The sequence below is a fragment of the Colletotrichum chrysophilum genome (genome assembly GCF_026319265.1).
Source record: "Colletotrichum chrysophilum strain AFK26 chromosome Unknown scaffold_17, whole genome shotgun sequence".
Classification (NCBI taxonomy): Eukaryota; Fungi; Ascomycota; class Sordariomycetes; order Glomerellales; family Glomerellaceae; genus Colletotrichum; species Colletotrichum chrysophilum.
In genome coordinates, this window is record NW_026517304.1 from 34661 (window position 1) to 49134 (window position 14474).

General features: G+C 55.2%; 6 protein-coding genes across 6 annotated transcripts; 2 read left to right on the plus strand and 4 right to left on the minus strand.

Annotated features, from left to right (window-relative positions):
- Positions 1-190: 190 nt before the first annotated feature.
- Positions 191-1754, minus strand: COL26b_003108 (uncharacterized protein; the record flags this gene model as incomplete). Its single annotated transcript, XM_053176013.1, has 3 exons — positions 191-608; positions 662-1090; positions 1141-1754. The coding sequence occupies 3 exons, from the start codon at positions 1752-1754 to the stop codon at positions 191-193; spliced, it is 1461 nt and encodes a 486-aa protein (XP_053039913.1).
- A 384-nt stretch (positions 1755-2138) lies between these two features.
- Positions 2139-3333, plus strand: COL26b_003109 (uncharacterized protein; the record flags this gene model as incomplete). The annotated part of the gene is made up of 3 exons (XM_053176014.1): positions 2139-2159; positions 2208-2357; positions 2416-3333. The coding sequence occupies 3 exons, from the start codon at positions 2139-2141 to the stop codon at positions 3331-3333; spliced, it is 1089 nt and encodes a 362-aa protein (XP_053039914.1).
- A 211-nt stretch (positions 3334-3544) lies between these two features.
- On the minus strand, positions 3545-3966 carry COL26b_003110 (uncharacterized protein; the record flags this gene model as incomplete). The annotated part of the gene is made up of 3 exons (XM_053176015.1): positions 3545-3576; positions 3633-3713; positions 3774-3966. The coding sequence occupies 3 exons, from the start codon at positions 3964-3966 to the stop codon at positions 3545-3547; spliced, it is 306 nt and encodes a 101-aa protein (XP_053039915.1).
- Positions 3967-4412: 446 nt separating this feature from the next.
- COL26b_003111 (uncharacterized protein) lies at positions 4413-8438 on the minus strand (the record flags this gene model as incomplete). Its single annotated transcript, XM_053176016.1, has 2 exons — positions 4413-8064; positions 8116-8438. 2 exons carry the CDS (start codon positions 8436-8438, stop codon positions 4413-4415), a joined length of 3975 nt encoding a protein of 1324 aa, XP_053039916.1.
- Positions 8439-11223: 2785 nt separating this feature from the next.
- COL26b_003112 (uncharacterized protein) lies at positions 11224-12672 on the plus strand (the record flags this gene model as incomplete). The annotated part of the gene is made up of 3 exons (XM_053176017.1): positions 11224-11266; positions 11330-11530; positions 11588-12672. The coding sequence occupies 3 exons, from the start codon at positions 11224-11226 to the stop codon at positions 12670-12672; spliced, it is 1329 nt and encodes a 442-aa protein (XP_053039917.1).
- Positions 12673-13428: 756 nt separating this feature from the next.
- On the minus strand, positions 13429-13830 carry COL26b_003113 (uncharacterized protein; the record flags this gene model as incomplete). The annotated part of the gene is made up of 1 exon (XM_053176018.1): positions 13429-13830. One exon carries the CDS (start codon positions 13828-13830, stop codon positions 13429-13431), a length of 402 nt encoding a protein of 133 aa, XP_053039918.1.
- Positions 13831-14474: the final 644 nt, after the last annotated feature.

The window sequence follows — 14474 nt, forward strand, 5'->3', positions numbered from 1 at the left end:
TGGGAAGCAGCCAACACACTCCTCCAGTAATTGCCTGTAAAGAGCACACGTGAAAGTCATACACACTTGAAACAACGCAGCTTCTCATAATCCGTTCGATTAGGATTGCGGGTATCAAATCAACCTGCTAACGCCTTATAATGCCCTGGGGCTGGCCAAGCTCCAACTCCCATTCCCATTTTTTAGTTCGTTAATCCACAAGCATCGTGTCGTCGCCGTCAAAAGGAGCGTTCTGCTCAATCGCTACACCCTTTCCTCTGCCGGCAAGCAATTCTCTCCTGATCTCCGGGGCAATAGCGGCGTGGCCGTGCGACAACAACAAATCGAGAAGCGCCTCACGTTGATCCTCGCTCAGGTCGTTCTTGTATCTCTGGGCAAATGCCAGCAAACTCTGATGGAAAACCACAGGAAGTGACCTAACCATATCTCCAGAGAAGGACTGGCCCTCCTTGATGGAGGCAGGATCAACACTCCTGAATCTCATGAAGTGAAAAACGAGCGAATCAATAACCTGGTACGGCAGGGCGTACTTCTTCTCCAGCAGAGTCTTGATGAAGATGTTGGCAGATCCACCACCCTCGGTTCCAGCGGAGGCTTCTTGAGCGGCACTAAGACCATGTCAGTACAGTTTCGAACGGTTCTCGCAGAGAATTTAACACACATTTCAGTGATTCCCTTCAAAGCAGCTGCAGAGTGGAGCACCGGCACCGAAACTCGGGCGAGCACAGCAGAAACAATATGGGCCTCGCGAATGGTGCAGCCGCTAGACAGGAGCGGGAACAAGAAACCCAGAAAGAACGCCCTAGGCTTGTACAAACTCTTCTTCAGAGCGTTGAACAAGTGTACATTTAGCTTCTTGTTCTCGTAAATGTCCTCACGGACCTTGTCGAGAACAACAATCTCCATGAACTTCTGACACACTGCCGGCTTGGAAGCAGAGAATATCCTCGTCGCCTGGTACACAGCGTTCGGCGTCCATTTCTGGGGTTCAGTGACCTCAACGATGTCCTCCCAGTGCGGCAGGGTCGGCAGGATCTTGAAAGGCTTCGGCAAGGGGCCACTCTTGTATCGCGACAGAATCTGGCCGATCCTAGGCCCTGTTAGCGACGAGCTCCGGGGCTGGGAAGTCGAAACACTCACTTCGTATAAACATCGATGACCTTAGGAGGAAGCTGGTAGTCGACGTCATCCACGGGCACGCCCGCTGCTTTCCTGGCTTCGGCAGCCTCATGCGCCGCAATCTTCTCGAGGATGAGCTCGGTAAGGTTGGTGCCGCCACCAGCCATATCCTCGTCACCGCCCTTGCTTCCCCAACCGGCATCGTTCAGCATGTCCGCAGGATCCTCCTCGGCCTCGGGCAGGAATTTGCGGTAGGTCTCAAGGTCCTCCGGATCAATCTCAATCTCCTCCACGACCTCGTCCTCCTCGCCCCAGGCCTCCTCCTCCTCGTATGTCTGCTCGTCGCCACCAACATCGACCCCATATCTTGACTCAATGCCGAAGAGATCGACACCCGGTTTCGCAGAGGCTTCGGGCTTCGCAGGCGCATCTTCGTCCGCAAGCTCTCGGCCCAGCCTCAGAATGGTGCGACTGCGGGTCGCATCGACGAAGTGGTCGCCATTGCCCTCGTCGCCATCCTTGCCCTTCTTCTTCTTGGAAACCTTGCTCTTCAAAGGACCTGTGGCCAGGATATCGTCCTGCAGAGGGTTGTGCCTGCGCGATTGGCGGTCGGTCGGGGTCGTCGCCTTGCCCATTTTGATCAGATTTGGACTCGAACAGTCGTGGCGGAGAGCGACGGGGCGGGATTGGCGGTGCCTCTTTTTTTTTTTTCTTGTGAGCCTGGAAATTTTTGATTTTCTTATCGATTGCCCCGCGCCTGATTAGCCCAGAACCCTGGACCGGCTTACAGTGGGTCAAGGCGGTCTTTAGACCAATCAATCCTCTGGGCTTTGACTTCATCGGCGAGCCATAACGAGTGCCCCGCCACAACACCCCACCAAAAAGCTTCTGCGAGTGACTCTCCCGGTCTGTCTTACAACGAAGGCGAGACAATTTCCTTGGAACAGCATTTAAAAGTTGGTATTCCTGTGAGAAACCTCCTCCATTACGCAGAAAGCTACACCACAAAATTCTCCAAAATGCCGACAGAACTAGAGGAGGTATGAGACCAATCCTCGGGCCTGAAGGACTCAGCTTATTCGCAACAGCTCGTGGGCTTCATCGCCCATCCCAACCCGCAAATTAGGAAATTGGCCGTTGAGAATCTTGTCGGTTACTCGCAAGCGCAACCGGCCATTTTCAAGACTGAGAGCTTGACGCCAATCAAGCACCTCAAGTTCCTAGTCAAAGACCACCCTGTAAGCTAGACACTGGCCTTCCTATGTCGGCTGTGTACGGACACTCATTCATTTTCAGAAAATCGCAGAACATGTCCTCACCATTCTCGTCAACTTGACGGCAGAGAAGGATGTCTTGGAAAATGTTGCCAAAGACGACAAGTTCATCGGAGAAGTTGCGGATCTGATAGTGAAGCCCAACGAGCCAAACGCCAACCTGATGGCCATGCTCTTGGCCAACCTAGCAAAGTATGACGGTCTCAAGACCATCGTCACCAGAAAGCAGACGCCACCCGAGGAGCTCAAGTCCAACCAACTCGTACTCAACCAGCTCATTGATCTTTTCGTCAAGGAGAAGGGCTACAACAAGGACGCGGACTACGACTACCTCGCTTACCTCTTCGCCGACCTCACTAAGCATGCCGAAGTCCGCCAGCACTTCGTTACCCGTCAGGACTATGACGAGGTCATCCCCATCACCAAGCTCAAGGTCTTCACAGAGCATGCCTCTGAGATCCGCCGCAAGGGCGTGGCAAGTACCATCAAGAACGTCGCCTTCGAGATCCAGTTCCACCCCACCTTCCTTGATGAGGATGAGGTCGATATCTTGCCTTACATCCTGCTCCCCATTACCGGTAATGAAGAGTACGACGATGAAGACACGATGGGCATGTTGCCCGATCTGCAACTTCTTCCCCCCGACAAGAAGCGCGACTCAGACCCGAGAATCATCCAGACACACATCGAGACCCTGTTGCTTCTCACCACCACGCGCGAAGCTCGCGACCTGATGAGGAGGGTGAAAGTGTACCCCATCATCCGAGAAACGCATCTGCGTGTGGAAGACGAGGGCGTCAAGGACACTTGCGACCGTCTGGTGCAGGTCATCATGAGCGACGAAGCGCCTGAAGAAGGTGAGGGAGAGCAGAAGCAGTTGACGAACGGCTCCAAGGTAGAGGAGATTGAAGACGACGATAACGAAATTGTGGAGGTCTAGACGGCCAGTATGAGTTTCCTTGCGTCATGACTTATGTAGAGGAATACCCTGGTCTACTGGATGATCTAGAAAAGTTCTTGAATGCAACACTCGGAGTTTGCAGGTGATGAATTTCGTGATATCTCAAAGTTGCAGTACTCATACACTTTGACATGGCACCTGACGAGTGCGCCAAATTTCAACTCCTAAGCTCGAGACTGCTTCTTGCCCCCTACTCAACAGAGACCGTAACCTTGCTCTTGTCTACACGTTCATTAGCATCAGACTCTCCATCACGGACCGCAACCCTCGATACTCACAAAAGGCAACATGGTCCTTGATCTCGCTCGCCGCGTCCTTGGGCGTGGGATAGTACCACGCCGCATTCTCGAGCTTGTCACCTGATGAAAACTATCAGCAACCAATCAAGCCAGACAACGTCCGCGCCCATAGGTACTCACCTCCGACTTTGAGCGAGTAGTACTCCGCAGTCCCCTTCCACGGGCAAAACGTCGTGTGCGAGGTCTTCTCCAGGATGTCCGACTTGATCGCCGAGGGCGGGAAGTACACGTTCCCCTCCACCTCCTCCCACTCCGTCGTCTCCGCGACGGTGGTTCCGTTCACGACGGCCTTGGCTTTGCCTGACTTTGTCATATTGTGACGTGGAGCGATACGGTGCTTGTTCGTTGTGGTTATAACCGAAAGGTGCTCACTGAACCTGAAATGTTTAGGGGGGAAAGGGAAAGGGCTGATGCAGTCGAGGTTGGAATGGCACACTCGTGCGGGGGTTGGCGCTCGCGCGTCGGATGAAGGTCCGTCTCCAAATCTTCGTCAAGTCTCTCACGTCATTGGTCTCAATGATTTATAAGCTGACAGACCTTGGGCCAAACCTTCGGCTTTCATTCACAAGTTAACGACCATGTCAGTTGGAGTTGTTTGGCATGTGTTCATTGAGAGCGATTGACGAGATACGAATTGAACTGGCTGTATTTCAAGTATAACTCTTGCTAGTTGCTTTTCTCTTCTAATGCTAAGTTCCCTTCCCCCTAACGCCCGCTGGGTATATGCATATGTTCATTATACAAAAACACGAGGCCTCATTAGAGGTTGATGATGTCGACCTCTGAAAAGTCTGGAGGGTTCGCCCCGTACACCACGCGGACCTTGCTGTCAAGCGCTGTGCCCTCGTTACTGATCCAGATATGCTCGCTAAACTCCTTCGTCCTCTTGATCTCGTCGTCACTGATCCCGATGTCGTCACGGGGGATCCATACCGCTGGCGCTCGCGCCCGAAGAGCGTAGTGCTGAAACGCGTTTCTAACGAGTACATCACGCTCCTCGGGCGTCAAGTCTTCGATTTCGTCGTGGAACCCGCCATAAAGCGCTTCTCCGAGTGCCCGTTGAGCCTCGAGATCTTTGTCGCGTTGGTGACGTCGGTATTCAGCGGCAGTCTTGACGGAAGCTGGGCCCATATTCCACGTCTTAGAGCGGAGATGTTTGCCTCCTTCCTTCGCCCAGTGGCCCACGTTCTTCACACGACGCATAGTCGAGTTCTTGCGTTGCGGGCCACCGTCGTTAAGCTTTTGGAGTTCGATGCCGCGAGGATCCGAACTTGCGCCACCTCCATTCCGCATTGGCGTCTTTTCGTCATCCTCGTCATCGTCGATGAGCCCGAGGCGTCGGTTTTGAGCGCGCTGGAACGCCTCGTCTCTGATAACGGCCTCGTCCTCCACTGTGATGGGCAAGAATCGGAAAAGCGGCGAGAATGCAGAGTTGAGCGATATCTGGTATAGCATCGTGAAGCCCAGTACGACCAACATGATGACACCCTGAGCGGTTGCAACGTTGTTACCGTGCTGGTCAACCACTATGAAGAATAAGCCCGCCAAACAAGCCTCCATCACGTACAATCCCGTGAAAGTCTGGTTGATGGCACGAGGATACAAAACACCACCTGTATCGGTCTCGAAGCGCGTGACGTAAAGCATGCTGTAACGCTGAGCGAACCACAGCAAACTAAACGTGAGAACAGCGAACAGCGAGATCAGCGGTGCAACAACGCTGTAAATGAGACCGATGCATGCAAAGTTGGTGTACACAGGGAAGAATTGTCCCCAAGAAATGGTCGAGAGTGTGGTATTTCTCTTCCACTTGGCTCGAGCTGTAGAGTCGAGAATACGAGCCAAGAGATACCATGTGATGAGGGCGCCAATCTGAAGCAGCGTACCGGAGCTCACAGACAACGCCTGCAGCATCATGTAGGAGAAGAAATAATTGGCGGCTTTCGGCAGGTTCGTGGCCAGCGTGTCGAGAATGAAAGTCACGCTTTGCAACTGCTCAAATTTCTGGAGAAACTCATCTGCTGACGCAACGAAGAAGGATGTGATCGAAACGACAAGGAAGACTTGAATGAACAAGAAGACGAAGTAGAATCGTTGAACAAACTCGGCTCTTTGAGTACCGGTCTTGACGCCCCGGACCATTGCAAGCTGTTCCAAAATGAGCGGAACAATGACAAGCAGGAGGGCGAGCAGAATCGCGGGCAAGACACCGGCAATAGCACCAGCGAGTTTCTTGATGCTCGGGCTGTCTTTGATCCAGCTAAGCCAAGGAAATTTCTCGATGAGGGAGTCGACGTTCGCAAGCGTAGCCGAGAAGGCGATAGGAATGGCCCAGAAGAAGGCCATCACCGTGACGATGATTGTGACAACGCCTGATCGGAGAGACTCCTCCCACCATTCCATGGCCATGTTGTCCCAAATGACATCTTTAGGCGAGATTTCGTTGATCCTTGGAGACATGTGTTTAGGAACGTGATGCATCAAGCTTTGGCAAGCCATATGAGCCGAGACCTGGTGGTTGAACTGGATGAAAGCAGAATTCATCAGAGGATAGCGCTCGGGATGGGCTTGGTCATCGTCAATCTCGACGTTCAACCGGGCGAGCTCTTGGCGACACCAATAAATGGTATCAACCTTGCGTCCAAACGTGAGCCAAGCGAGCCAGTCAGGGAAGCCCCAGCGCGGCAAGCGATGGGTTGGGCGATCCTTATCCCTCAGCCATTTGCGCCACTCTGCCTCGTCGTCCAGGATCTTCGTGTAGTCGTCGCCAATTTCACTCCACGGAGGGTACTCTATAGGATCCTCGCCGTCGTCGCCCATGAATGGAATGAAGGACTTGATCACCTGCCAAAACGTCTTGTCCTTTGGCTGGTTGAAAGGGAATTCACCGGAGTTATATCCTTGGGGAATGGGCGATGCGTAGCCACCGGCCGGGGCTTTCCAAAACTGCCAGAATTTCCGAGTTTCCTGATCGTACATATGGTCCAAGTTGCTTACTTTCCGCACGGTGTTGCCATTGCCCAACGGCTCGTAGCTGTTCTTGGGGCCTGACGTATCTTGAGTAGCAGCGGATGCATGACGGGAGTGAGTCTTGTGGGTGTCGGCGGTCGGGGTCGGCTTCAGCTGCTCTCCGTTGCTGCGGACGCTCTTGGCTGTCCCAGGTCGTTCTCCTTCAGCCAAGATCTGAACCTTGCGGGGGCGGTCGTTGGGCTGTAGCATCGCAAATCCATTGGTCGTCTCGACAGTATCTTCGACGTCCTGACCAAACTCCTTGATTTCTTTTTGCGCCTTGGTAACACCCCCGAGCAGCCCCTTTCCGACTTTGGTGAATCCATCTCCAATGACGCTGAGCCCAAAGCCCTTGGATTGGGGACGATCACCGTCTTCAGAAGAGCTTGACGACGACGAGCTTGATCGCCTGGAGCGTCTCGACTTGGAGTCTTCCTCGTCCATGACGGCGCCAATATCATGAGGGACTTCCTCGTGCTCGCCAGAGCTGATTCCGTTATTGCCCTCGGCCATCTTCCGGGCTTCCTCGTCCTCCCGTTGCCTCCTAAGGAGTTCCTCCTGCTTGGTCGGTCCCTTAGACTTTGACTGTTTTCTAGCAGCTTTCTCCTCCTTCTTGCGTCGTTTCAGCTGCTTCTTCTTTGCAGCTTTAATGAGCTCGGTTTCAGCGTCTTCGAGTTTCAGGTGAATTTTCTCACGAAGCTGGATTTTCTCGAGCAGGCGGTTGAGGTTCCGATTCAACCAGATATTGCGGATCTGGCCAGGGAAGACGTCGAAGAGGCCGAGTAATGCTTCCTCGGTGAGCCATTTGGAAGGTATACCGCTAACAAGAATGGTTGTAGCTGATGCGCGAAGTCGGTGTTCGGCACTGGTAAGATAATCCTGGCGGACCTTGACGTATACTCGTAGCTCAAAGAAGAAAACGGTGCACGCCCAGACAATGACCAGTATCGCAATGACCAAGTGAGCCCAGTAACGATTTGTATGATTTCGTCCAACATTTCCCCAGGCTAGCGTATCCAGTCCTGTCGGTATGCTGTCTTCCGTAGAATTGCTGTCCGATTCGGCTCGAATGTAAAGCTGCAGGCTTCTAACCAGCAGCCGCGAGGTAGACGAAGTACTGTTGGTGCTGTTTGTTGAGTTCGATTCCACGTCATTCAGAAAATCATGACCCCTGCCATCGCTGTAGTTGAGCGGAATCAGAATGGGAATCGCCACACAAGCAATCGGAATGAAGATTGTCAGAAGAGCCCTGAGATATCGCAGGAAGAAGTAGGCATCAAGACCACACTTCTTGATGACTTCACGGTCACTAAATTTTAACAAAGTGCTGATCAGATTCCATGGCGCAGCCGGCGGAGAATCTGTTCTCTCTCGCTCGGGGACTAAGTATGTCTTTGGTTTGCTGTGAGAAGTCAGTGACTGCTTGTCCAAAGGACGACAGAGGAGTACTCACAAAATACGTGCCAACTTATTTCGTAGAAGAAGGAAGGCGAGGACCTGAATTCCAAAGACCGTCAAACCGGTGGCCAAGGCAGTGAGGAAACCGAGAAGGGTCATGCCCTGGGACCTTTGCGCGGCACCGATAGGATTGGCAGTTGCAGAAGTAGATATTGTTGCTGTTGTTGACGATGCCGATGAGGTGGTGATTGTACCATTGCTACTCAACGTCGCCGATATCGTGGCAGAAAGGGCGGTAGACAGCGACGAGGCCACTGAAGACGCCAGAGACGACGCGAGAGACGTCGTCTCCGACGCCGTTGTCGGGGTAGCCGACATTTTGGATTATCTTCGCAGCCAAGAGTATGTTTCGGTATGCGTATAATAAATGCGGTGCTTGGGTTTTGTGAGGTTCGTGGGCAGGATTTAGGGACGTCGAGTAGGGCGGTGTAAAGGGGTTAAAGGTCGTCGTGGTCGGCGGCGAGTGGAGGGTTCGAGGTGAGGTCGAGATAAAGTGCCGGTCACAAGGACAATCGGGAGAACATTGCGTTGTCGTCGAAGATGGCAGTAGTTGAGAGAGGTCTAAGTAGGGGTCGTGTCGGCGAGACCGTCGGCAAAGGCAACGTTGAGGTTCTTGAAGCCAGAGGGGTGTCCTCTTTTTGTCGCTGCCCCCAGTCTGTCTTTTGCGTCGAACAGAAGAAATAAAGATGGACAGGAACTAGAGGCACAGACGACAGTGAAGAGGGAGGCGCCAAGAAGGTCGCCAAATGGTTTGAGCAGAACAGTTGCGGGTCGTTGATTGGCTGGGTGGGTGCAGGGACAAAACCTGGACGGGGCCGCGACAGGGGTGGCTGCAGCTGCTTCAGTTGCTGCAGAGGCACAGAGGCAATCGACCGTGGTGGTAGGGATAAAAATGCGTCGCTTGTGAGGCCTTGCAGTTGGTGACATCAGCGGCTTCATTGTCCCGTCGCGTCAAACGAAACAGACCCCTGCAACTCAGCGGGACAATAGTGGGGTCCCGCCACGGTTCGCCATCTCTCTGGCACTGCTACGGTGACCTCTGGCCCAATCATTTGTCGTCTCCCACGCTCTGGCTGGGCAGGGGTTGAGGGGATCATTGCCACGGACTGGATTTCTCCATCGACTGGGCTGGGCTGCTGCAACCCACTGAACAGCTGTCTCTCTGTCGCTCCCGCCGTCTCTGGTGCGCGCGGCCTCTCCTCTGTGCCTCTGTAGACTGTACTGCGTAGACTGTGCACCACCGCTCTCACAACCCACCCTCCCGCCGCAGATGCAGAAATAGATCAGCGCGCGCTTCATCCTATCTAACCACAATAATCCAATTGACCGAACCAGCTTGTTTCCTTGATCCAAGACTCTGGCACCCCAGAAAGAGACCCTGGCTTTGTTTGTGCTCGTAGATCGAATGAAACGCTCAGATCTATGAGACGGATCGGCTGAAGGTCATTGTCGTCGGTTTGTTTGTGTGTTGTTCTTGGCTTGACTTACTATGTACGATCTTCCAAATACCAGTTCACACAGGAACCCGGTACGCTACGGTTACTCGGTAGCACCAGTTCCATTGGCGGTGGCGTCTGGCGTCTCAATGCTGGTCGCAAGCTTCGATGGAACCAGGAGCACCTTGTACGCTTAAGGCGAAGCGTCAACGAACTCTCCCCACCCAGACATGCTTACTGGACAACAATGCCTTGGTCGTGGCTAGGAGGCGAACATGCGTGGCTGTGCGACAAGCCGGGAGTGACTCGCCGACAAACTGGAGCACCAGACGACAGACGAGGTTGCGATCTCTCACCAACCGACCGTTGGATTCCGCAGGAGGCGGGTTGTGCACTGCTTGATTGCCTTGGCGTCTTCGGACAGCGAAGCTTTCGCCGAGATGACACTGCGCCTTAGACCGAGCATGGGAATTCATGGGCTGAGCCACATATCGGCGGGTGGGCAGGCGTTGCGTCACCAACACCTTGAAGACGGCATCGTGAAGGTCTGACTTCGACAAGTTCTTACGCGTATTGGCCCGTAAGAACTCGTTCCTTGGCAGAATACATAGTACCCCGACAACACCAGTCACATGAGATGTCCCAATGAGGGAGCTGGGAATTGACACTGACCACCCCAAGCCTGATATTTACGACGGTGGCTACTTATCTAGCTTTCCTGCATACTACCCTCCGCCCATCATCCATCAGCCGTCGACCAGTCCCGGCCCTTCTTCCCTTCAGCCTTCCAGCTGCCCGAGGGTCCTACCCGACATGCGCGGTCAGGCACAAGCGCAGGGGAGTTAGGGGAGCCATCATCGCGCTCCACATCGGCGCTGGAGCAAGGCAAATCGAAAGAGTCCCGGGATCGGGGCACCGTGCCGTTTTCTCGCGAATGACGACAACACTTCGGCCCTCCCTCCGTTCTGTCGCCGAACGCGGGCATTTTCCCCAAACCTGGAAGGCGCGCCCCCGCTCCCCAACAGACCACGATCCCGCTGTCAACCGCCAACACGGACACAACCGCCGCTGTCAACCACGGCGCTAGCCAACCTGCATAACCAGATGCACAACCCTTAGACGTTATTCATCAGCAACAACGCTGTGCATGCCGGCTTTCGACTCCGGAGGCTGACTCCAGCCGGTCCACTGCCAACACCATCGTCGCACATGATGAACTTCTTCAGCTGGTTAAACGTTCAACGCTGACCGCCCGATTTGGGGTTCGGCAATATCCAGAAAGTTCGCATTACCCCCACTACACCTTCGGCGCACCGGCAGTTGGTTAATCGGCCAATCCCACCCAACCAGCGTCTGCCGCATTCCCGTCTCTCGATCCCGGGCCCGTTACCAAATTTCAAAAAGGCAGAGAAGACATCGAACATCCCCTCATTGTCGCGAGCTTCCCCGCTTCTCCAGCCGATTATGGACCCCGAGCTTGCTCAGATCCCCCACATTCCCCATGTGAGGCTCCAGGACCGGCGGACTTCATAAACTGCCTCAAGGATAGCTGTTGCGGAAAATCCGGACGCCGTTGTCTCGATAATCATATTTACCTGCGCAGTCGCACTGAGCTTCCCTTCTTCGCCTGTTCTTCAGAGCCACACTCCGACACTATTGCAGACACAATGGCAGACCCGAAAGATTTGAAGATCGCCGTCATCGGCTCTGGTATGCATGTTTCCTCCCGCAATACCTCATGTCAACCTCGCGACTAACACGCGCTCAACGCAGGCATGGGCGGTTTGGGCGCTGCTCTCGCGCTCGCCAAAAAGGGATTCAAGCATGTTGATGTCTACGAGACAGCATCAACCCTTGGTTTCGTCGGCGCCGGTATCCAAATGCCCCCGAACGTCGTTCGAACCCTTGACCGCCTAGGCTGCTGGCCCGAGATCGAGAAGGAGGCCACAGACGTAAAGGGCTCAAGCATCAGACGTAATGAACCACTTGTCCAAGTAGTAGTCACGCGACTCGGCTAACACAGGAAAACAGAGGGATCAACCAACGTCGAGCTCGCTCACGTCGACATGCCCAACATCCGCGAGCTCTATGGCTACCCGCACTGCAACGGACACCGTTCGTCCCTGGCTGGTCGCATGTACGATGCGTGCAAGAAGGAGTCCGCAATCACGTTCCACTTTGCGACCTCACTCGTGTCTGTCGACTCGTTCGACCCGAAGCCAAAGTTCACAGTGCAACCGCGCGACGGCGAAGCGTACTCGGTAGAAGCCGACGTGCTCCTCGCCTGCGACGGCATCAAGAGCATCGTCCGCACCGAACTCCTCGAGTCCATCGGCGAGAAGGGCGAGGAGGAGGACACGGGCCAGGCCGCCTACCGCATCATGCTCACCCGCGAGCAGATGGCCGACGACCCCGAACTCCTCGCCCTCCTCGACTCGGACGACGTCGTGCGCTGGATCGGTGAGAAGCGCCACATCATCGCCTACCCCGTCTCCTCCCACACCATCTACAACCTCTCCACCACCCAGCCCGACTCCAACTTCGCCGCCTCGACCAACGCAACCTACACAACAAAGGGCTCCAAGACGGCCATGCTCAACGTCTTCCACGACTTCTGCCCCTTGGTCCACCGCATGCTCAACCTCGTCCCGGACGGCCAGGTTTGCGAATGGCGTCTGCGCATGCACAAGCCCCTGCCCTCGTGGGTCCACTCCGCCGGGCCCGTCGCCCTCCTCGGCGACGCCTGCCACCCGACGCTCCCCCACCTCAGCCAGGGCGCCGCAATGGCCATCGAGGACGGCTCCGTCGTCGCCGAGGTCCTCGCCCGCGCCCCGGACACCTCGCCCGCGACTCTCCGAAAGTGCCTCAAGGCCTACGAACTCTCCCGCCGGGACTGGTGCTCGCAGCTGGTCAACATGGCCTTCCTCTCCGGCAAGCAGCTGCATCTCGGCGAGGGTAAGGCCAAGGAGGAGCGTGACCGCATGTTCAAGGAGAAGAAGGGCGGCACCGTGCCGGATAAGTGGGCCTCCCCCGAGGTGCAGAAGATGATTTACTCCAACGACTGCGTGGCCAACATCCAGCGTGACTTTGATGAGCTGTACAAGAGCGTAGAGTAGTAGAAAGTTACCCCCCTCCCAATTTCAATGTTGCATAAACACACACAATGCTTGCCTGTACAAGACGCCCCGTCATCCGTGCCTAAAATTTTGGGAGGTGTTCTTGTGGCTTTCATCCGTGAGCTCCGAACCAGCTGCGGTGGCGTGTGCCAGGAATGACTCCGTCACACCTAGACCAAGCCACCCGAATTACAGCTCGGAAACCAGAGAACGACTCAACCCCGCACCAAGCTCGCCTTCTGTTCAAAACTCTGTTCACGACCTGGAGGGGCATTTTGAGTAAAGTCACGACGTGATGAAATTATACCGGAAGGTTTCGGCTGACTGTCGTAACGACGTCTTCAAGACGACGCGACTTACGTACAACGGGATCCCAAACCCCTCCTAACTGATAGCAATACTAAGAGGAAAAAAAAAAACCCCCCGCAACGGAGAACCCAGGAAATCGAGGCCATTTCTCTCTGGAAGCGCTTCCCACCCGGCTCTCCATAACTGCGGTTTTCGTGTGCGTGTAATATCCCTTTCACCGTTGACGCCGTGCGACGAAATGCATGTCCTAATGCAAACCAATGCTGATCACACTTTGCCCTCTTGTCCCTAACCCCGTGAACCGGTCTGCTGTCTTTTGCCAGAACTCAATGCCATGCCCTTGGCTCAGCTCGCAGCAAGTCTGTCCCTTCCTCTCAAGTCTGATCGCATCTGTTGGGTATCGATAACAAGTCGGTCGGTCGCAATCGCGAATGGCACAGCGCGCGTTTAGAACAAGCAGTCGAGACAGCAACAACAGGCAAGCGCACCCAGCAGACCAGCCATGATGCCGCTACCGCCGCCGCCGCCTCGGTTGTCTTGGTAGTAGCCGCCCTGCGGCGGGTATCCAGGGCCGCCCGGGGGACCGTACTGCGCTTGAGGGCCGTAAGGGCCCGGGGGGTATTGTCCTGGAGGATATTGTCCCGGGGGGTACTGGCCGGGAGGCGGGTAGGGGCCTTGCGGGTAGCCCATCTCGGGGCCGGGAGAGTAGTAGGGCTGCTGGCCGGGCGGGGGAGTGCCGTATCCTCCGGGGCCCTGGGGCGGAGGAGAGCCGTAGCCTTGGTAGGCTTGTTGAGGATGTTGGGGAGGAGGGGGGCCGCCATACGCGGGGGGCTTATCGTGGTCGGCCATTATGGTAATGTGGTGGGAGCGGTTTGGAGGATCCCGAATGGAGTGATTAAATTAGGTAGGTCGACGGTCGTAGTCGAACGGTCGTTGATGAGGTTCAGCGAAGCTGGGGGCTCGCGTGATCCGAAGCGAAAGAATGAATGCGATAGGGCCTCGGTCGAAGGCTGTCAAGGTAGGCAGTCGTGTGGATGAAGGATGGATGGTTGGACAAAGTTGTGTGTGAAGGAAGTGGACAGGTACTGATGGATAATGAGTGGATAGAAAAAGGCGTGCCACCCGGGAGAACGTGGCGATGTTGGGGGAAGAAGATATGTGAAGGAGGGTGGCCTGCCTTTGGGTGGGATGGGATGGAACGGGCGGATGGATTGGATGGGAAAGAGCCAAGCCGCGTGCGCGTGCGCGGCAGAACATCTGCGACTTGCGAGCTTCCCCTGCTGCTTGCTGAGGGAGGGAGCCCAGGGCGGGCGAGGTTGCACCGTGGCAGCCGCAAACACTGGGCGTGGAACACCTGCAGCTGGGGAGGGGAGGTGAGGTGGGCAGAAAAGGTGGCCCCAAAGCCTAAATTTCGCTGTGCTCGTGACTCTAGCCTGAAATGGCTTATTCGACCAAGTCTCTGGGCGGCACGCCGCTGGTCTTGGTAGAGCTGT